Genomic DNA, 24,789 nt, shown 5'->3' on the forward strand with positions numbered 1-24,789 from the left:
CCTTCAGAGAAAAAATACCGGTGAATATATCCTAATGCAAGAATAATAAGCTAATGGAACTTGCAATGTTCACTTACCTCTTGTACTTTGCAGAAGCTTTCAAAGAATCTTACAACTGATGAGCAGTGGGGACCAGCCAAAAAGGAGCACAGAAGAGAATGGAAGGCTTATTGTTCAACATACACCTCTACGTGGTATCCACGCATGATTTCTAAAAGACAAAAGGAAATTATTTGTTAAATAATTGTGTTCAGCAATGTCACAAATTTATTGAAATATTTTTATAATTTATGTACATACATTGCCAAGAGGAAGTTCGCTATGTACAAACATAACATTCCAATTGCAAATGTAATATCACAGGCTGTTTTGAATAATTTTAATTCACCCTTATATGCATGAGTCCATTTCTCTTCGTGTGTCACTTAATCATGAACTGAATTTGTGGCTATCACCTATATTGTATGAGGAATCAAGTAGTAAAAGTAATGGAAGTTGTGCTTTCACAACATAGATTTGCTTGTAAATAATATATTAAGAATGAATGAAAAATGCAAACATGAAAACAACAATTTGGATAACAGATTTTAAGTACTGTCAAGCTAATCCACATTTTTTAAAAATCTTTTATTGGCAATTAAAAATATATGAATAACAATATAAGAAGTGAATTTCATACACCAGCAATAACAGAAGCCTGCAATCTTTGTTCCATTATATTTCTAAAAAGTTTACAATCTAATAAAAATACATATATATATACCCATACAGCACACATCTACAAGGGACGTCCATAATGTTCAATTCAGATACATGGATTATGTGGATGTCCATAAGACGTCCGATGGATTTCCCGTTCTGGATATCCAGAATGGGATATCCAGAGAATCTCCCATCCTCGATGTCCATAGGACGTCCCGTTCTGGATTCATGGGATATGTGGTATTATGTCCACTTGTTATCACAAATTTGACAAATATTTTGATATTTGTGTAAAGATTCGGTTATAGTATCTAGTCTCAATTATGTTAGCACTCAAACTCTGTTATGCAGTAATAAATCATAAATTAAAAAATCTCCCACAGAAATTGCCAAGTCTGTAGGCCCATTGTCTTTTCAGCGAGTCTCACATGCATGCCAAGCACGTGAAAGATGCCACGAGGCTTTCTTTGTGTTTCATCTCTAACACAACGGCAGTTTGGATGAGAACGTTGCCTTGCATGGTAATAAAGAATAAGCACTGCTTACTATGCTTATGCATGTGAATACAAAGTACTTTTCAGATGTGTAGATACATGTGTGTGTGAATTTGTGTGCGTAAGTGCGTGTGTGTGAGTGAGAGAAAGAGAGAGAGTGCAGTGCTTGTTATAAGCATATGTGTACTCGAGGTCTTCGATTTGTGTAAATCTAGTCCAGGAATGTTCTTTTCTTATCCAAAGTATGTGCAAAAAATATCAGCATAATGTCCACATTAGGTACAATTTTATTCTAGAACATATCCTTATCCACAATAAAATAAATACATCCAGAAAATATCCCTATCACGTGAACTCATGTCCGAAACATGATCAAAAGTCATCCATAGAATGTCCAAAATGATACATATATTGTCAAAACACATCCAAAATAAGTCTTTTCTGGATATCCTATGGACGTTTCCTGGACAGACATATGGATATCCAGGGGACGTCCTATGGATGTCTACTGGACATTCTGGAACAACCTATGGATATCCAGAATTCCGGCATGGATATCCAGAAAATGTCCATTAGACGTCTCCTGGATATGTGTGTGCTGTATCGGTATTTATTATGAAAAGTGTTGTAACATGTACAATGTATGTTAAAAATCATGTCATTTAGGATAGAATTTAGTGTAACATCTTTATGTACAATAGATATGTTATTTATGGATATACTTCAGAGATTATTATAATTCTTACCCTTTTAAAAGATTTCTAACACAGATATCTCTTTCTGTAAATCGATCAATTAATTCCTTGATAAAATTAATAGCATTTTTTAAAGATGTCAGTGTTTTACATAGAACAAAGAGATATACAAAGTTTTCAAAACTAGTTTTACTTAAAGTAGGAAAGTTGGCATTTTTTGTTTGTATAAATTTTATTTTTCCTAATACAGAACAAAAAGAGATGCTTTGTTGTGGATTCGTGAAAAATGCAGAACAAAATTTGTACTTTTTCTGTTTTATAAATAGCATTTCACAAGCACAAACATCTTTTTGGTTATATTTTAGGAGCTCTCATGCTGCCTTCTTCAGAGCTTTGAAAACTACAAATATATAAATTGCAGGTGTAGCACATACTAACCGAAAACTGTCAAATAAAAAAATATGTTAAATTATATGGTTTCTCAATTTCAACCTAATATTACCACCTACCATACTGTATGATGTTAATTAGGACAGCCCTGGTTGAATGACAATCCTAATTAGAATCGCCAAAAGAACACAGTAGACGAAACCCTTTTGATTAATTTATTGGACTATATGTGACCCCTGGAAACACATACCTGGTGTATTGGCCTGACGTGTTGTTCTGCCTAGGGCTGTTGCACACTTACACACATGTTCACTAAACTCCAATCGTCTCTGCTTTGTCCCCATCACCAAACTGTCTTATCGCAACTCTCTATAAAAACTCTCCTTTCCTCTCCCCCGACTGCACTATATATTCCTACTCATAATTGCAGAATTGTCAAATTATGAAAAACCTTTAAGACCAAAATATAGAAATATGTTTTAGTTTTACAACAAAGATTTTGTGGATTCCTAAGGTGAGTTTCATGTGATGTCAGATGCGCACAGCCACCATGTTTGCGGCCAATTTTGTTTGTCGTGTGCAAGGAATTATTATGAAATAATGTGAGCTTCTGTTTGAAACACCAAATATTGCACAGTGTACCATTATACGCAAGGTCAAATCTCCCACTCGTCTGATTAGATTCTGTATGCTTACAAGAACTGTCCTCCATTACGGCTGCTCCAAGCCACAATTCAGCAGTTTGTGACATAGCTCATGTTTCATCCAAGAGGTGGGTGTGGTCTCAGGTATGGATTTTTCCATTAATGTTCATACCTAATCAGCTCTGGGGCTTATTAATGGATATAATGTAATGCAACCACAAGGGACTGTGTTTAATTCACATTAGAATGGATTGTAGAGTGGTTTGGATTATATTTTAAACTGTAAGTCCAGTCCCGATTAGCTTACCTGAAGATAAAATGAACTTAAATCAAACTTTGACAATGTTATTGATAACAAATACTTATTAATTTCTTCTTCAAACAATAAAATGATACACTGTTAACAGTAAGTGCATATTTCCTTTCAACCCACTTCAATTAGCTATTGAAAAAAAAAATAGCTCATTGGCCACATCTTTTTATAAATGAACATCCAATGGCACAAGATTTGATTTTTCTTATTTAATGTTGCTTTTCTGCCACTTTTGGCTAATCGCAATGATGAGGGTGAATGATGATCGGATGAAATTGATAAAGAAGCACTCACAAAGAATACTCATGCCCAGACTGGGATTTGAACCCAAGATGCCTCAAGTCAGCATGCTGTGCTAAGCACTCTGCCATGGAGGTCGACCCAATGGCAAAAGCAATAGCAGGCAAACTGTCCATTGCCGCAATATCAATAAGTGTAGGACACCATCTGCTTCACATCAACAGAATTCCATTTCTTAAAACAACATAGAAGGTAGAATTAAAAAGAATACAAATAATGATGGGCAATTTGCTTACTATTATGCTTGCCTGTTGGCTGTGCAAAGGCAATGGACAACGTCCTAGAGAATCATACCCGAGGTCACTGTTTTACCTTTTGCAATGAGATTTCGCAGATTTTTAATTGTCATACCTTGAATTTCAATTTCTGGTAAGTCAAGTATTAAAACCTTATGTTACTATATTTTCTGAGGCTTTATTTAACCCAAATTTAGAAAAGAGAAAGAAAAGAATTCATTATTCTAAGTATGGGATGCAGTTTAACCTTACATTGAAACATCAGAAATTAGGTGATATACGTTACCTCATATTGACCAAAACGAGTTGAATCTAAAAGTTGAGATTTTTACTGAGAGTTAGGTTCATGCAGGGTTTCCTTTGTGACAAATTTCAGAATTTTTCAAGAGGACCCATTGGAGATATTTAACCACGAAAACTGTCAAAATTCAATGAACGGCCATGTTTGAGCCCATTCTGTAAAAAAGTGGTGCATTTCTAAGCACTGATATTTTATTTACAGATACCCTGCAGGCAGGTCTACACATGAAAAAAAAATCAAGCCTTAGACTAAACCCCTTCATTGATAAAATCGGGCATAAAAATCCAATTTTTTAACTATTGTTACCCCAATTTCCACCATAATTTTCATACTTACGATGCAATTTTAAGCAAAACATACTAGATTATCATAGAAAATATACTTCATTAGCTACAAAATGAATTTTGTTTCGGATATCTAGCTCTAATGGCTTTTGAGATATTAAGGTTTCTGAAAAGTGCTATATGAGCAAAAAAAGCTATGCAGCATGTTGGAAAAATGGTTGTTGTCCCAGGAGAACTAAAGACAATAAATTTTTGGAACATTGGTTTTGATATCTAGAAACATGGACAAACATATGTACTAAAATTATTTTTTTCCTAAAATGGTCATGCAACCACCACTGGATCGTTTGGCATGGAATGACCCCTCTCAACGTTGCCAAACCAATACTAAAGGGAGGTAGGTGTTCACAAATTAATGAATGCTAGCATGTTTGTGAACAGGAGAACCAGACAGAAATAAAATGAAAATAGAAGAAAAATATACACCCAACAGACAAATTGAAACTGTTGACATTTCAGAAATTTGTCATTAATTTGGGGGATTCTGAAGCGATTAGGCATTGTGATTACAGATGCATGCCTCACAAGTAATTATGAAAGTGTATCATTAAAGAACAACTGCTTATTTATAAAAAAAAAAGCACCCTATATTGTAAAATATTAATGTAGGTGTATATGCAAGTATATAACATATAAAAACTTCTTAACTTGAACACTTCATTTGAACAGGAACTCTATTATTCTCTCCTGGGTAAATTTCAGGGTCACATATTCATAAACTGTTTCTCCTGCCTACTTTTTAATTTTCATAACAATGCCTTTCTCGAGAGATAAAACAGCCAAATTACTCAAACGGACTTCTCCTTGTGTGGCTCTCAGATATCGTGATTTGAAGTTTTACTCAAGCAGAACTGGAAGCCAAGTAAATAGTGTCATCAATAGTTTGTTAATTATGTCACCCATGTCACAACACAGCAGGGACGGCGCCAGAAATTTTCGACTGGGTGGGCAGAAGCACTATATTCATAGATTAGGGTGAGCAGTATAAATGTAAGACCATATATAGTATATACGTGTATGTAAGACGTATGTATCCCCTCTTACACTCCCGATTCTCCTCTTACTTCTTTCCCCTTTCCTTATCCTGTTTTCCTCTTTATTCTTTTCTAATCTATCCTCCCATCTTGTTCCATTTCCTTTCTCTTTGTCTCTGATGAACACAATTATTTCAAGGAAGTGTTTAGCCTGTGCAGCCATACATTTTTACCACATTATTTCATGCATGTTAATACAGTGAAATAAATGTGAATTAGGTTTAAGCTTGTGTTGCAAATACAAGGCACATACTTGATTTTATGTATTCGGCGACAGTGATAGATTGATTTGATTGGTTGATTGATTTGCTTTATTTTACTTCGCTTTTTGTGCCACTTTTGGCTAATTTGCGAAGATGGGGATGAGTGATGACATGATAAATGGACACTCACTCACAAACATCCATGTCTAGGCCGGGATTTGACCCCAGGACCCCTGGCATCGTAGCGCGATGTGCTAACCACTCTGCCACAGGAGCCGGAGCGACAGTGATAGAAAGTACAATGGTAGACAATCGTAAAGTTTCTCATAATTGAAGACATGTTCCTGAGCATAGTATTTTCATTGTATGAGTTTTTGACTGAAAGAGTTTTCTTTCTCCTTTGGGGATCACTTTTCTTAGCTTATAAGGTTTGCACAACTGACAAATCTATCTGAATGTTTGTAGTAGTGGCGTGGCGATTGGGTGCCAACATTTGAGGGCAAGGACAATATACTTTTTCTTGGTAGAAAAGGCTTAGCATAAAGAGGCCATAGTGTGGGTGCAAAAAGTGGCGGGGGAACTGCATCCCCCACTTCCCGCTCCTCCTAATCGCCGCCACTGCATGTTTGGATTAAAGTGAACGTCTTATTAGGAACGATTTAAAACACACATGGAAAACCAATAAATTCTTTGTTTGTTGTCCATGAAGTATTCCTAGGCTATTTTGACAAAATATCACTCATAAGTAATAAACAAGTAAGCTTGAAAACTCTGTTCAGAATTGAAGAGATTATTAGCTAAGTTGCTACTCGTTTTCTGAACTCTCATGTTAATAATGCTGGAGAAGCAACATACGTATGGTTACATGAACAATTTTTTGAGGTAACAAAATGATTTAGGACACAAGGAATTCATCGAAGTTGATCACCGTAACAGTAATAATTCATCTATTTTTTATAGATGACTTGGGTTGTATGGTGTGACCATTTCGAATACACTAGAATGTCAATCTGTGCAGCATACTCTAGAAACTTTATTCTTTCAGGGCAACAAGTCCCTGGAGCCTGGAACCACTGTCAAAGTAATAATTTATGAGGGTTTGAATTTTGAGTGTTAGAATGTATTTCTTTTCGCCCCTTCGTTACTTTCATCTAATCACAATTGAAATGACTTAAAACAAAACAAATCAACCAGAACTTACTCTTCCAAAAATGGAGTTTCATTAGTTCATACCTCTTAGAAAGTTGAGGTGGTAGTTTCAATTGTACAGCGTTTCTTTAGTGGATCAAGGCAGCTAATTCCGTGAACAATGACGTTGTTTTCTGAAAGTCTCAATTTGTCTCAGGCAATCACCCTGTTAAAATGGACGCATCTTCTGTGGTGATAAAATTATGCGTTTGGTGCGAGTTCTTTCTGTATATTTTTCCCCAATGGCATAACGCTGTCGCATTATAATGAAGAGGTCATGTGTTGGACTCCCCCCTCTGGTGGAAGCACAATGCACACTGGTTCAGACTACACGTTAAACTGTAGGTTTAGTCCCGATTAGCCCATCTGAGCATAAAAGTGGGCTTAAAAACAAACTAACAAAATCGTCTTCTGGATACTTCGTGACATAACTTTTTTCTTTACTTCAGCTGCATCTACAGATTCTGTCGACATTTTTGGCTGATTCGTGTGGCAAAATTTGTGTCGAAAGAAGATTTCTAAATATGATAAGCCAGTCATTAGCAATTGAATAATTCTGTAGCTTTTTCCATACATAACTGGTTTATTAAAATGTATTCACTTCGGTATTGTAGTGATTATTGTGATTCGTTCTTATTAGTAGAATGAATATGAAGTTGATATTTCGGATATTGATATTTGAAGATGACATGAATCTTAAAATTGTAATGAAATAAGGACACTTCTGGAATTTCAATGCAGAGCTAATTAAAACTATACTATACTCTCTGGAATACTTAAACCTGAAGGTTTATGGCTGCAGAAACACAAGCCTTCAATCTGTTTCTATCCTGGGCAAGATCAATCCAATCTTTCCTATCCTTACTGATTTATTTTAGGTCCATCTCAACGTTATCCCTCCATCTTTGTCTTGGCCTTCCTACTGGTCTCTTACCATCAGGTTTCCCAACAAGAATCCTGTAAACTATTCTTTCCTCTGCCATTTGTGTCACATGGCCTGTCCATCTAATTCTTCTTGATTAAATTATTCTAATTATTAATAATAATTAAAAAGTCGAAATAATTTATTGTGTTGCTGGAGAAGTAACGCTAAGATGGTGTTTTTATTTGTTTATTTGGAGATTATTTTAACCATACCCAGACTGGGATTTATATACGTATGTGGAGGCCCGGAGATTACAGCACCAAGATCTCACTCCAATCTTCTCTTCACAGTTTCAGTTATAACTTCTCGCCAAGTTACATGGTGTGGTTTGTTATTATATTTTTTACCACATCCGAAGTACCTAATTTTTTCATTATGTGGTACTTTTCAAAGCAGTCTTCCCCAGTGAAGGCCCGGAGCTGCAGTCCTCAAGTTTACCCTAAATTCTGATCTAATCTTGATCATACCCTGCATAATTTTGAGCCTCCTAAGCCTACTAGCTGCTTTTAATCATGGAAGTATTAATTTGATCACAGTTTTTGTTTCAATAGTTCTAGTAATTACTTTCACTTTCTAATGAGAAAATTGGCTTTATATGGGATGATAATACATGTATGTGAACATTTCTAGCATAGTTAATATTCACAAGTAAAATGTACATGTTATGAACACCAGAATACACTTATTTATTGAATCATTCCTATATCCCCAAGTATATGTACTTATTGAATTTGATTGGGTGGGCAATCGGGTGGGCACAGGATTTTTTGGGTGGGTGCTTGCCCACCTGTGCCCACCCCTGTCGCCGTACCTGCAACACTGCACAAAATATCATTAATAACTAACTAACTAACTCTCTAGCCTTCTTAAAACCCGAAGGTTCATGGCTGCAGCAACATAGGCCTTCCATCCGTCCCTATCTTGAGCAAGATCTATATACTCTTTCCCATCCCTACCGATTTCCTTTAAATCCATCTCAACGTTGTCCCTCCATCTTTGCCTTCCTACAGGTCTCTTACCATCAGGTTTCCCAACAAGAATCCTGTAAACTCCTCTTTCCTCTCCATTCGTGCCACATGGCCTGCCCACCTAAGTCTTCTTGATTTCATTATTCTAATAATATCTGGACATGAATACAAATTATGTACTTCTAAATTATGTAACCTTCTCCACTCACCTGTCTCCTCATCCCTTTTAGGACCAAATATTTTCCTAAGGATCTTATTTTCAAATACTCTCAATTTATGTTCCTCTTTCAATGTACGGGACCAAGTTTCACACCCATATAATACAAGCACTACAGGCAAAATTACTGTTTTGTATATTTTAGTTTCTTAGATATTAAACGAGAAGACAAAAGTTTATGAAGAGAGAAGTAACATGCATTTCCTGAATTAAGCCTACTTTTTATTTCCTCTTTAATATCATTTTCATTTGTTAATATTTCTCCTAAATATTTGAATTTGGAAACTGGTTCAAACGAGTTGTTATCAATAATTAGATTTTGGTTAATACCTAACACTTGGTTTCGGCCTGTAAGCATATATTTAGTTTTCTCTTTGTTAACTTCCAAACCTATCTCTTTAGCAGTTTCGAAATATATTTTAGCATTATTCTTAATTGTATTTATATCATCCCCTAATAAGTCTACATCATCTGCATATGCTAACAACTGAGTCATACCATTTAATTTTAGTCCTTCTTTAGTTTCTTTTACCTTCCTAACAGCATATTCTAAGGCAAAATTAAAGAGCAATGGAGATAATGCATCTCCTTGTTTTACCCCATCATGAATTGTAAATTTGTCAGGCACATTAATACCCACACGAATTTTACTTTCTGTTTCACTGGTGCATACTTTTATCATACTAACAAGCTTCTTAGGTATTCCAAACTCGACTAATATATTATATAATTTATCTCTTTTGACTGAATCATATGCTTTTTTGAAATCAATGAATAGCTGATGGACATTTTGATTATATTCCCAATTTTGTTTCAAGTGTTTGTCTGATGTGAAAAATTTGATCTGTAGTTGATCTGTTATGTTTAAACCCACATTGATAATTACATATAATTTCATTAGCATATGGGATAAGTCTTGTTAAAAGCATGTTAGATAATATTTTATATGTTGTTGAGAGTAGAGAAATTCCACGGTAATTATTGCAGTTCATTTTATCACCTTTTTTAAACACAGGAACAATTATGGATTCTTTCCACTGTTGAGGGATTTCTTCTTTATTCTATATTAAACAAATTAATTTATGAATTTGACATATTAATGAATTTCCACCATATTTAATTAACTCAGCTGGTATTAAATCAATGCCAGGTGCTTTGTTATTCTTTAGCCTTTTAATAGCATCTTTAACTTCAGTCAAGTTAGGTTCTGGAACTAAAGGTTCTGCTGTGTGTACTTCATTTACTTCTGATTTATCTCCTACATGAACATTTAAAAGGTCATTAAAGTAGTTCTTCCATCTATTTAGAATATTGCTTGGGTCAGCTAGAAAATCACCGTCTTTATCTTTTATCAAGTTTACTTTAGGTTGCCACCCCATTCTAAATTCATTTACACCTTTATATACATCTCTGATATTTTTGTTTTTGCTGTTTGTTTCAATTTCGTTAATTTTGCTTTTCAAGTAATCTCTTTTTTTACTTCTAAACGTGCGGTTAACTCCTCGCTTTATTCTATAATAATTGCTTAGATTTGTATCATCAGAGTTATATAACCACCTAAGTGTAGCCTGATTTCTTATTTCTATTAAATTATGACATTCGTTATCAAACCATGGCTTACTTTTTCTTGGTTTATGGTATCCTATACTTTCTTTAGCTGCTGATTCTATTGCACTACGTATTTGCTCCCAATTCTTATTTATATCTGTTTCATTTATATTTTCATCATTATTAGTTATTATAGATTATGAGTTTTACCATCTGGAGAAGACCAGGTATATTTATGGATATCTTTATGTTTAAAAGTGGTACTTTTCACAATTAAATTCTTTGAGGTTGCAAAAGTAATCAATCTTATACCATTATCATTACTTAATTCATGAAGACTTTCTTTACCAATCGTGGGTTTAAACGTATCTTCTTTGCCAATCTGTGCATTACAGTCACCTAACAGAATTTTCATATCATACTGAGAAAATTCTACTGTTTTAAGAACCGATATAATTCTATTATTTATGAAAAAGCCTGTTCCAAAATTATGATTTTCAGTACAACCATAGAAAAAAGTATAATTTTTAGTTTTACAATTCCCTTCTCCTGGCCACCTAACTTCCTGGACAGCTACTACATCTAATTTATACTTAACTATCTCATTAACTGTACACTGAAATGTCACTAATAAACATAAAAATATATTTCAGTCACTCACTACATTACACACACAATCTCCCTTAAAAAAAAGTACATACACTCTGAATGAACCCAAAGCCTCATGGCTTTTGTTCTTTTTAGCTGCAGTCATAAACCAAAGAGGTCAGGCGACATCAACTATACAATAAAAAAAATCTTGGGTAACGCACATATCCTGGCTGTTTGAAAAGCTCAACCTCTTCTACTTGTCTGCAACTACAAGTGTTCATTGGAACAGTGATGTTCTTGGCCCTGCCATATGCGACCTATTTTCCCTTTCCTGTAATTTCTTGGCTTCAATATTCCCCATTCCTGGGAAAATTCCATGCTGGAAACAATTGATTTTTACAACATTCGCCTCATAAATTTATTAGAGAAGTCATGTACGATTACCAACTCCTAAGAAATCAGGTTGCCAATTCCCAGGGAACCAGTTATGAACTTCCAAGACATAAGTTTGCCAACTCATAAACAATCAGGTTGCCAATTCCTGAAACACCATCATCTTGTTATTGAAATGAACAATTTTATGTACATTTTAAAATTGATTTTACTTCTGCATTTTAGTCTCTTGGCCTTGGACTTCACAGGTAGCCTAGAATATATACGCCCCTGAGACACACACAAACAAACCCACACACATACATACATACATACATTTTGTGATTAGCTAAATGTGGCAGAAAAGCAATGTAAAATAAACTAATCAATCAATCAAACACACGCACACACACATTCACATATATCATGAAGTAACTGAAGACATGGAGGTCTAATGACTGCAAATACTGCTACATCACATTTACTATATGGTTTAATTGTAAAAATTTGATTACACCTAAAATCCTAATTATATGGCCTTGAAATTTGGTTTAATTAATGGCACTTGATCATGGGGCATATCTATTTCAGGTTGTGGAAACTTTGTTAAAGGTGTTCAATTCTTAATGAATCAATCTCTTTTCTGGTGGTGGCTATTTTGCTGGAAAATTGTTTTTCCTTTTATTCTCCTGGTAAGTTTCTATTTTTTGTTCTAAAAGACCAAACATGAAGTACACTCACTTAATGTAAAGTGTGATCTCATGGGAAGCATGAACATAATCATTAAGGTTTTTGTTGTTTGATGGGGAGAGGAGTGTCATTACAAATTTATTTTTCAACATTTAGATATTTTTTAAGTGTTGACATTAGATGTTACCAGAGCAGCCAAAATAATTTCATGAATGAAGCAAATGTCAGGCAAAGATCGTGTCTAAATTGCAGTGGATATGCTTGGCAACAAGAAACAAAGTAACAAAGTTGTGATGAAAAGCTGTGTCAAAAGTTAATTTCTGATGTTTGATAATATCTGAATAAAATTTATACTATTACATTGACATAAATATGCATTTTTTTCACCTTGTTAGTATGATCGCAATGGCCAATGGAGGATAGGAATTACATGAGAGTATGAGGGTAATTTACGGTTGCATCAACAGATGACCCATATGCTCTTTCAATGCATTCTCATTCAATTTGCCTCAATTCAATATTCACTGATTATCATCAACCTAATATGAGTCTGAAAAAGAAAATCCAGGGAAGGGAGAGAATTCCCTAACCTTTTCAACTGTTATGTACTACTTGTGTGACAAAAATTCTTCTTGTTTCAGATAATACTTATCAGTATGCTGCTCTCCGAAATGAGTATATCATACAAAGGATATGATTATCCCAACTGGACAGTAGCTATTGGATGGGGAAGTGCATTCCCGAATATGCAATATACAAGTTTATTATTACCCATGGCTCTCTCAAGCAGGTAAATTATCAAGTGTTTTCCTATGTTTCTTTCACACTGCAATAGAAATCTTTATGGCTGACTTGTGTAACGTTTGCCTTACTTTTGTATTTACAAACCTTACATATTTAAAAATTGAAGAAAAGTGACGTTCAATTTTTAGCCATCGGAGGGCGTTCCTCCTCGCGATGTCTCTCAGGTGCTGCCTCTAGTGGTGAATTTTGCCGCACAGGCTTGCTCGTAAAATCCTGCAGCACCGGGCAAGCAGTTCGTCCCTCGCTCTCCACCTCGTAGACCCGCTGCGAACGGCTCACGCCTGTTCTCGTGCACGACATCTAGTCCTCGCTGGCAAGAGATAGTACCCAACCACTGCCTGTTGAAGTGAAGCCTGCCACGCCAACCGCTAACGGGGAGAAGCCAGTTAAATGAGTATTGTGGAAGGATGGCGTTGCATTTTTACATGCATTGAACATTAGTGGTGAGGTACGTACAAAACAAACTCTTGACCGTGATATGGGAATATGATTGTATTTGTTTTCTCGCCGTTCGCTGCTGAAATTTGATTACTCACTCTCATTTTCACGGAACTTTGAAATAAGGGAATCTACGAGAAAAACAATAGTTTCTCATCCATTCCTTTTGCCCCCCTTTGCCCTTGTTTTCACGGTGAACATTTTGATAGTGTCTGAAACCAATGTACTATTGGTAAGTGCGCGTTGGTAGGGGCAAAAGAAAGAAAAGGAGCGTAATGCACGTGTGAACTTAATACAAATTATGCGAACGTGGTTTTCATAAACTGGTATTCGTAAATGCTACATAAAGCGCGGGGAACTTGTTAATGAACTTTCCGTAAAATATCATATGTGCAGGCAGAGCATTAAACTTGGCAGTGAAACTTATCATTCTCGATTGCTCAAGACTTGCTTTAGCGACGTTAAATGTATGCACGTTCGTACTTGGCAATAAAGGATGTAGAAGACCACGGTCCCCGCCTTTTTCCCCTAGTTTGCTTTTCTTGTAGTTTAATAGCCAACCCGTCCATATTTTGGTAGCACTAACGATGCTCTAAGAAACAGGGTAAAATAAATACAGCATGTGAAACTGAAGTAAAGAGAGGCATTTTCTTGATTAAGTAAAGAGAGGCATTTTCTTGATTAAGTAAAGATAGATGGGGGCATTCTTACTAGATATGCATATGCATACTATTTTATAGGGACAAATCTCCGCATGCAAATTATTCCATTGTGTCAACCAGTAAAGAAATAAGATTGTTGTTAAGCTGGTCTGTATGTTTGTGCTTGCGCGTGATTTGTTGAAGTTGAATGAGAATTTATACAAGAAGGTAAAAATAGCGTGCAGGTCGCGCGGGCCGTTGTTAACATATTGTTCATTGAAATTGCTCCCAACTCTTGCATTTTGGGATTGTTTGTACTCATAAAAAAATGTATCTAATTGGAACCATGAATATATCTATTGGTTAATTGAATTGTGGGGTATCTTAGTTTTTATTTGTTATATTCTAGACATTAAGACCCGCATGACCTAAAGTTGGTCGCAAACTAAATTGAAGTTAACATAAAAAGCGGATATAGAGAACATATGTTGGTAATAGTTAGGGGAGGAGAAAGGAGATCACGTTGGGAGAATACCACCATTAAACTTGTTACAGTGGAGAAGGCATATATTGCTATTCACTGTCGGACCCTTCGAAACCTTTTGCGTACGTTTGCGTAATTTACAAGTTTCTTTATTTCAGGGCTTTTGTCTCGTGCTTCTTGTGCGTGCTGCCCGTAAACTCCTGCAGCACCATGCAGGAAGTACGACACAAAAATACAACTTGTAACATAAAGTGTGGGTCTTAAATTTCCTTTTTGCATATGTGATTGCCGTACGGCCGTTTCCAGTTAATTACTTCGTGCGATCACGTAAGACCCCACTATTCGTTACACTTGCCATTACCGATAATAGCATTATTGGCTGATTCCACTGGTCTTGTTACCTGAAAGTACCAGTTCAAATGTAACTATCAATAATGACCAGTACATTTCCACTTGCAGAATGCACAAAAATGTCTTGCAAGACATTTGCACAATCTAAGTATCTTGCAAACTATACAACGTAAGGCTACATAAGGTACCCCTGTGCATGTGCACACGTGCCATGAAGGCATATGGGGTGATGTGATCAGCATCTTGTCAGGCCACCTTTACCCCGTAGGGTTGCACCTATGTACTTATTGATTTGAGGCTTTGTGAGCCCAGAGCTGCATTATTCGGGGACAAGGCTGGAAAAATTCCATCCTTAGAACATCCACATTGGGAATCAGGGTGGATAAAAATCTTGATTTTTATTAAAAATACCATTTTTGTGATTTTTTAATTTAAATCGGATTTCTTTCATTTAAAATTATTTCTTTTTTAAAAAACACACTTAAAAGTGCTTGTATGATTTTTGGCACCATATGTATAGATTTGTTTCTTTTATTGAAAGGCTTTCTCTAGTAAATGGCCTTGTAAAATATTTGAACGATTTGATTAAAGCAAATAAAATATTAAATGAAAACATACACTTTTCTCTTTCTGATGCTGCATACATGGAATTATGTTATGTTCCATTACTATGGAAATGATTGTTGATAATAATTTCAGAATTTTTTCTTCCAGTGAAAATAAAACATTCTGGACGTAGTCTATAATTTATAACTTAAAATATATTTTTTTAATTCTTTGTACCTGACTTTTGGCATTTTATTAAATGATAGTTTGAAAAATATCAGCTGCACTTTCATTTCCAGTTTAATGATTAACTTATGGTTTAACATGATTAGTATTTTGAATATTTTTCTACACAAAATATTACCTATTTTTGCATATAAAAGTTATTGAATTTTAAATTAAGACAAATTTAAGTGTCTTTATAGTTTACATATTACATTTCCTTTCATATGAGCTTCACCCCATTAGTACATATATTTTGTTTCCTTTCTTAGAGCCTAATAAACAGCATTAAATAATTACGAGATTATTGTACTGTCACCAAAAGTGATTCTGATATCTACAAAATTCTTATACACATTATTCTATAAATTATTCATTAAAAGTGATTTAAATCAGAGATTTTTTTTAAAAAAAAAACCTGATTTAAATCAATCCACCCTGCCTGGAATTGAACCCTAGTCTCCTGCATGGCAGTCAGATGCTCTACCAACGGCTCTAAATTATATAGTGTATAATTTTATTTAATTTCGCACCAACATTGTGCAGCAAAAATGAACTTCTCAAATTAGTAATTTAATATTTAAATTACCTTTTTATGTAACTCATTAAATACTTTTAAATCAAAACTCTGGTGACAATAATTACAGTGAAATACTTTTTAATATAATATTTTTTTAAAAAAAATAACTGAACATATCTCAACTGCTGCAATGTTCAACTATTGTATCATGAGCTGTCAGTAAAATGTTGAGTTAGCAAATGACAGCCAGCTTCAGGTGACAAGGCTTGTACATGAAAGAGTTGTATCTGACGTGTCTTGGTTGTATATCGGGTACAGGTGATCTGTGTAATAGTATGGCCTGAATCCCACGAGACACCAATGACGGATCGGAGTATGATGCAACCCTGATCATGATGAAAGCGTTGGGCCTGGACTGCAGGTATGGTGATGACATGTAGTCATAATACCATCAATAAACTTTAATGTGTAATCCAAATCAAAGAATAATAAACCAGTGAAATTTGTAATGTACACTTACCTCTTGTATTTTGCAGAAGCTTTCAAAGAATCTTACAACAGATGACGAGTGGGGACCAGCCAAAGAGGAACACAGATGAGAATGGAAGGCTTACTGTTCAGAACATACCTCTAAGTGGTATCCACATTTCATTTCTAGAAGACCAAAGGAACCTATTTGTTAGATCATGTGCAAAGCAGATGAGCATCACAAATTTGTTAAATTCTCTTTCATGCGTATCACCAAGAGGATTTAGAGGAAAATTCACTTTGTGGCTGCTTGTCGAAAAAATTCCAATCATGAATATAATTTTTAGAGGGTTCACAACATTTTTATTTCACTCATACATGCATCATTCCATTTGCTTTCACATGCCAGCTAATAGCTATCATGGACTGCATGAACAGCTATCATTTGAGTTATATAAGGAACTAAGTGATAATGGAATCTGTGTTTATGTAACATTACCTGTAATAGAAGTACTTGTAGTGACCAACAAGCCTTTCATTCTGTTGTATTAACATGAGTGTGATAACATGGACACTTGTCAAGAACATTAATGGAAGCTGTACTTCCGCAACAAACATTTGATTGTGAATTATCATATTTTAAGAAAAACTGTAAATGTAAGCAGGAAAACAATTTTCAAAAACAGATATTACAGCAGAGAGTATTCCATACAGATAAAAGAGCGGCAGTGACAAATCAGGCAAAACCAGGCCAGCTCGGTAGCTCAGTTTGTAGAACAATGGCACGGTATGCCAGAGACCTGGGTTCAAGTCCTGGTTAAGCCTGCATATGTCTCCTATGTGTGCCAAATCTTCATGTAAACATATTTTAAGTAGGATACTGTCTTATGGAAAGTTATTGATAATCTTTAAGAAAACAACACATAATGTTATAATGAAAGACATTTTACACATTATTAGCAAGACAAGAAGTGAAGGAATCATACAAACTCTGTTCATTAATCATCTAAAAGATTTACCAACAGTATGGTTACATTACTAAAATGTATCTTCAGTTTACAGCATAATAAATATAAAAATTATGAAAATGTAACAGGGTACATTTTCTTGTTAAAATCGTAAATACCAAACTATTACTTAATACACAGGGTGATTCAAATTCCTATTACACACTTCTAGGGGTTGTAGAGGAGACTTAGTAGATCAAGTTTTGATAAGGAATCCATGTCTGGAAACAGATGACAAGATCACATAATTTCACATCTCCCGCTTTACCCGCGTCACTACAAGAGCTGCTTGATGTGGCGACCCTGAAGTTTGTTGCAAACAGTGTACCCCCGAAGGATGTTTGCATACACATGCTCAAAAATACCTGGTGTGCTGAATCGTGTCTGCTGCAGCCAGAACTTGTGCAACTAGGTCTTCCTCCAACACTACAGGAGACTCATCAACAAGACTCTTCATGTGGCTCCATATGATAAAGTCAAGAGGAGTTAGATCCGGCGATTGTGGTGGTCAAGGAGTTGGTCCACCGCAACCTATCCACCTGTCCCCATATGTTTGATTGATATGTCTGACATCATGGGAAAAGTGTGCTGGTGCTCTATCATGTTGGAACCACATGTGATGGCGAATGTGCAGCAGCATATCGTCCAAGAACTCCGCCAATACTTCTTGCAGGAAGGTCACGTACCTCGGACCCGTTAGGCAGCCCGCAAGAAGGTACGACCCAATCAGGCGACCATTGATGATAACAGCCCATACATCAATGCCAAATCATTGCTGAAATCCATGAGAAAGTATTGCACGAGGATTTTCGTCATCCCAAATGTGGCTGTTCCGACTGTTGAAACCCTTTCTCTGGTGAAATGCGCTTCATCCATAAAAAGAACAAGCCGAGGAAACTCTGGAACTTCCACATAACGGTGTAGAAACCATGCACAGTAATTGACACGTGGTACAAAATCTGCCGTTTCCATTGCCTGTACCCTCTGGGTGTGGTACGGATGAAGCTGCTGGTGATGAAGAATATGCCAGATGCTGCTCTGAGATACATTCATGTGATGTGCAATGGTGCAAGTACTTGTGGACGGGTTCTCGTCAGTTCGAAGAAGGACCTCCTCTTCAATGTCGAGAGTGTGGCATGTCCATAGAGCACCACAGTCTGCCATGTTAACTTTGAAGTTACCTGTTTCTCGCAGGCGTTGCTCTAATCGGGCAAAAATGGTAAGTGATGGAGTGACACGATGCGGAAAATGCTCTGTGTACAGACGTTGTGCAGCTCTACTATTACTTCAAGCTTCGCCGTAAATTAACAACATGTTAGTGTTCTCAGCAAATGTGTATTCAACCATACTGTACTGTCTTCCGCAATGACTGAAAAGCAACTGACATGAAGGTCGAAGCACACCGGATTGTAAAAAGAGGACGTTGGAAGCAGCACACATGACATCAGGTGACTGAAGATGTCGCCCTCCGTCAATGTGGGTTGCCTACCGTGAAGCGGGAGATGTGAAATTATGTGATCTTGTCATCTGTGTAGTACCAAAACCGTACGTTTCTGGACATGGGTTCCTTATCAAAACTTGATCTACTAATTCCCTTATATAACCCCTAGAAGTGTGTAATAGGAATTCTGAATCACCCTGTATATTTCACAGATCAGTTATAACTCATATTTTTATAACATGTAAAATTTTTTTTACCTATTTCAAATAATCAGTTAATATTTGACAACAATAAAAACACTAAAAAAAACATTGTTTTGAAAAGAACAAATGTAAATAAAAAGTTTTCAAAATCAGTTTTACTTAGGTAAAGTACCAGTCTTCTGGTTCAGAGTAGAAAATGAAGAAAAGAAAATCAATGGAAGTAAAATACCATAATTCTTCAAAGCAATGTGTGTATCATTCCAAGCTAGCATGATGCCATAGTGGTAAAGCTGTTCTCTGGTAACCAAGGGGTCTAGGGTTCAATCCCTACTGGAGGCACATTGTTTGGCTACTAATATAAATTGTACATTCAGTCCCAATTTGACGTTCTGAACATAAAGTGAACTCAAACCCAACTTTGACAGCGATACCTCTTCAATACCCTTATCACCTATTTGTTGAACTATAAGAATTTCCTGCAACTATGGGTCATTTCCACCCACAGCACCACTCCTTATGTAACTTCTTGCAGAGGCGCCATTTTGTTTTCATCCTGTGTCAGTTGTCATGTGACTGTTGGGATAGTGCCATATTTGTCTTAAAATATATGATTTTTTCTTTTATTAGAAGATACCTATTATTTTTCCACGAGCCCCTTGGATGATCGTCTAACAGACATTGATGATATGATGATCAGTGGTGTTGATAGTCAATATAAGGTTAGTGAAGGTGAATATGCCACAATAGAAGATGAAGACAAAGTTGGATATGGTAGCGAGACTGAAAAATCTAATTGCAGATTCATGATTACTAGGCCAAAATTAGTGAGTATAACGAATTTGAAAGCAATTGGAGATACTTCCGATATTGTAAATTCACTCGGTATGAATTTACAATACCGGAAGTATCTCCAATTGCTTTCAAGTTCGGCATGCTCACTAATTTTGGCCTCGTAATCACGAATCTGCAGTTAAAAATTGGCGGTCACGTACAGAAATTGCAAAGTAACCTTGTCAATTACCGCTATGATTCTCCATACACTAACATGGAAACGATATGAAGAAGTCTTCCTTTCCGCACAACGGTCTTGCTACCAACGTTGCTCAAGTGTTGTGCAATAAGTGAGAGCGTTGATTTACATGTGAGAAAATGGCATCTTGCGTAAAGGTGGAAAACATGTTTGCCACACGAACCATTCACGGTAAGGTTAGGTTAGGTTAGGCAAGCATAGTTAAAATTAAGGGTCATCATAAAATTAGTTTTGGGACGCTAATCTTTGTAAAAAATAATTGTGTTCCTTATAAATCAAGGGTGTTTACTCCGTTCACGGACCCACTATTTTCGACTTATTTTGCAATTTCTAGACGTGACCGCCAAATTTTAACTGCAGATTCGTGATAACGAGGCCAAAATTAGTGAGTATGGATATACCCATTTTTAAACATGCATTTTCCTCATGCAGTACATACATTAATCAAAAGTGTCGACTTTTTTTACCATGATTATATTATTTATTCACATCAACACACTGTTCTTACAACTACTAACAAACATACTTCAATGTAGTATGAACAGAGTTTGTCTTTTTCAACATTGTACATAAAAAATAAAATGAAAAGTTGGCTCGAAGGAACCCAGGTGTGTTCCATGTGAATATTTTACCGGTGTGCTGGTTACGGGTTTAAAACACATGGTTATCTCTTGCATTAATTCAAAGAATTTACGTTTGAAACACACCTGCAAAATGCGTTGCACAGATCATCTGTAGAACAAATATGATACTACGGCTTCAAATTTTGTGCCATTTGTTTTGTTTGTGTATGTTCAACAATTTCTCCACCATCGCAGAACAATCCGCACATCAATTTCATATACGTACTTTACGATAAATTACGTACACTAAACTTCATTTTAAAAATATAATTATCTTCTGTTTCTTTATATCCTCACAAGAAGAAATATACTGATATGCTCAATCAAAGTTGTATGATAAGGTAATCAGTATGATCTACTCTACATCAGCGTTGCCAACCCTTCAGCTACGAAAAGTGCTTTTCGAACTGTGAAATTATGCTAGAATGCCGCCCAATTGTGCTAGGGCAGTATTATTATTATTATTATTATTATTATTATTATTATTATTAACAACATATTTTAATACTATTTTCAAATGTTATATTTTATCATACACGCTCAAAAATACACTGAAAGACGCACGCACGAAGAATTAAAATCATGCACAGGAACAACGCTTTTTTTCGCCGCGGGAGACGGCTTCCGAAATGGTAAGATGTCGAGTTGACTGAATCGAACGGAACACAAGCTGAAGACAAAGATGGTCAAAATTTGCCGACAAAGGAGAGCGCCACATGAGCTTTATTTGAAGCATAGTAAATTAGTACAGAAATTTTCTACTAAACATTCCTCGCGATAATACAGGCACTGCAAATGGCTGACCCCTTGTGTCGGTGCTAGGAAAGGACAAACTTTTGAGAGTGGGCCGACCCAACCCTCCTCTTCGATTTTATGGCAGGAAGATGCGGAAGAGATGAAAGGCGTGGGCCGGGATCCCTGGGCCGGTTTACTCTCTTTTGTTGGAAACATGTCCACTCCTGAAATAGAGATGTGCAGTTACTCTTATTTTTACTTCTTCAGAGCACTTTCCTTTGAGTTCAATATCTACCAACGGTTGCAGATTATGCTAGATTTGGCTGTTATTCCAAACACAGGGTGCTAGGTGCCAAAGACGGTTAAATTATGCTATAACTTGACAAGTTTAAAAACAAGACGCTGCAATCCATTGTTTGCGCACCCCACATCACATTTCCCCACTCCATTGTCTGCGGCGACGTTCATTCGCAGTGTTTCAAACTGGAGGGAGCTGAATCCTCTGAGAATTTTCAACGAAATTTGAATGTGAAAGGCATGAATTAGTATCCCGTCCCCTACGCTACCTATTGATTGCGCTAAATTCTAAATACATTTTGATATTTTCTCTTTATACCTTAAATGAATTAAGTTATATTAGGGATATTTCTTACCAGCATAAATGTATGAAATAAAACGATAGAAAAATGAAAATAAATAAACGATAGAACTGAGCTCGCCTTCTAAATGTTTTCCAGTTCTCCTTCATCAGTTTCACTCTACCACTCATCCGAGTCTGTGTCTATCGATGAATCTGTGTCCGTGTCTGAATCGGCTTCACCAAGTCTAATTATCAGTTCATCTACACGCTCGTCCATAAGTCCATCTCTTTCAAAGTAAGAATCTTGCAGCCAAGAGTAAAGAGCAAAAACATTTCAATGCTTTAGAAAAGAACACAGGCAAGCGTGTTATCAGATTGCCTTCTCGTGGTGATTGTTGTACGATAAACCAACGAACCACCACCCCACTCGGTTTAAAAAATAAATAAAATAAAATAAAAAAAAACTGGACACTGCTCGATGTCGCATTCAGAAAATGAAGTCATTCGCCCTGTAGTTTCTCTTCGTCATAAACCTTAACGCACGTGCGTAATACTACAGTTTACGATCGGCGCACCGCACGCATTTTCAAAGGCCGGATAAATAAAATGAACAACTGATATATTAGGAGTCTGCATGCACCGTCACGCTAAACAGTGAAAATTGTTTGTCATTTGTTTTAGCTTAATTTTGCTGAGTTGGCACCACTGGTACTCTCAACGCCAGACCAGTGAGTAGAAGAGTGGTGGGGAGGATGACGTAATACGAAGTGCTCCGCAGCGATCTGCGCATATCGGGACTTAACTTGTCAGGCTATAGGTTAGCACCATTATGCTAGGGTTGGCATCGCTGCTCCACATCGACCATCTACGGTGTTGCCAGACATGGATAAAATTCACAGGCACAATAATGCTGATTGACTCAAGAATCGCCCATTTTAAAATATATGTTGGTAAATAATGATGGTGTGTTCACACTCACGCAACATTTCGTGCACGTTGTAGGCATGCGTGCATTGCTGAACATTGACATATGCATGCAACCATGGGCGTATTTAAGAAGGGAGGGGAGGGGTTCAAAGAGGTCAACCCCACCCCCTTTGGTTCAGAAATTTTTTCCAGATTACATGTTTTATCCCCTTCACAAAAATTTCTTCCCACTCATATTTATTCTTCTGATTTAGAGCCGTGCAAACGGGAAATAAATTAATTCCAGGCAACCAGGATGGGAAGTGTCTGCCAATTTCACGATAGTTTCAAGAATTTCTCTCGACGAAAAACGCTCAGAAAATTCCAGACATTTCGCTAATTCTAGAATATTACATGTAATTTCTGCCCGAAACAGATGATTTTGAAAATGTAGCACAAATATTACCATTTCGTTTGTAAGTACAGTGATAAATCGAACCTCAACATCTCGAATTCCTTGATAAATCGAATGTTTTGTAATCCCTTGAATTGTCCATAACACTCAATACTAATTTTACCTCAACAACTCGAATGAAACCTTGATAAGACGAATTTTTATACAGTTTATGAGATGCCGTTCGAGCTCAATAACTCGAAGGTAGAGTATGAAAAACCTCTATGAATCGAAGTTAAATTCTAATCACTTCTATAACTCGCACGACCTCAATAAGTCGAAGTGTAGGGTGCGTACGTACAATGTCAGGTGATCAACAATGTGTCGGGCAGGCACGTATCGAGGAATTCCTTTCGGGGGGCTCAACACCATTTTTTTAAAGGGGTATAGGAAAAACCTCACAATTGTATGTTCAAGACCGGTGGTGGCAATTGGGTTCCAAAACGAGGGGGGGGGGCGGAGGGCGTTGCAAGGAAAGTTTAATTTGCATTGGTAGACAAGGCTTAACATTAAGAGGCCATAATGTTGAGGCAAGAAAATAAAAAATGGGGAGCAACTATCCCTTAAATCGTCGCCACTGCAAGGCTGTCATTTTAATCAGAACGTGAAATCGGAACATTTTTTACCACTAAACTCCTCTGTTTCCATGGATTAACATTGTGTGCCATCTCAGGATGTGTGTTTGTCCATTTCTTCTCATGAGGCATAAAAACATCTATGGTGTCTTCGAGTGTTTTTACGAAGCTGTTACACATGCACGGGATGGACAAACCGTTCGACAACGCGAGATTCAAATTGTGGGCTGCGAACTGGACTCAGACAGCTCTCAAATATTTCTCTCTGATTCGAGCCTGAACACCACTAACGTGTCTTGTCCTCCCATGTTTGCAGCTCTTATAAAAGCCGAAACCCACCAAATTGTTCAGATTCAGGCCTTAGCACTCATAAGTGTTCAAAAATGCCTGTCACAGCTTCCGCTGTCTTGTCATATATCGGCACGAAACAAAGGAAGTCTTCTCGAATACAGGTGGATCACGAAACAATTAATGCACAGTGAAAACCCTTCCGTTCCCAACACATCTAATGTTTCGTCTCCCAGTATGATAAAATGCTTACCCATTATCTCCAGTGACGTGTCCAAGGGAGGGTTGGTGAGGTCATAAACCCATTTTACCCAGTAT

The 24,789-nt window shown here is 36.4% G+C and overlaps 1 protein-coding gene and 1 long non-coding RNA gene across 3 annotated transcripts in view; one reads left to right on the forward strand and one right to left on the reverse strand.

The window, feature by feature from the left end:
- LOC146001288 (sodium- and chloride-dependent glycine transporter 1-like) overlaps nucleotides 1-1,610 on the forward strand; it is a 54,836-nt gene extending 53,226 nt beyond the window's left edge. For both annotated transcript variants that reach the window (XM_083138594.1, XM_083138602.1), the window contains one exon: nucleotides 94-1,610. In XM_083138594.1, coding sequence (XP_082994720.1) covers nucleotides 94-240 — 147 coding nt within the window. In that variant the 3' untranslated portion in view covers nucleotides 241-1,610. The remainder of the gene's footprint in view (nucleotides 1-93) is intronic.
- On the reverse strand, nucleotides 84-21,112 carry LOC146001324 (uncharacterized). Its single transcript, XR_014443570.1, has 3 exons — nucleotides 21,018-21,112; nucleotides 16,682-16,815; nucleotides 84-211 (listed from the first exon to the last, which is right to left on the reverse strand). It is a non-coding gene; the product is annotated as an uncharacterized LOC146001324 (long non-coding RNA).
- Nucleotides 21,113-24,789: the final 3,677 nt, after the last annotated feature.

The sequence above is a fragment of the Lepisma saccharinum genome, chromosome 1 (genome assembly GCF_977018435.1).
Source record: "Lepisma saccharinum chromosome 1, izLepSacc3.1, whole genome shotgun sequence".
In the NCBI taxonomy this organism is placed as follows: Eukaryota; Metazoa; Arthropoda; class Insecta; order Zygentoma; family Lepismatidae; genus Lepisma; species Lepisma saccharinum.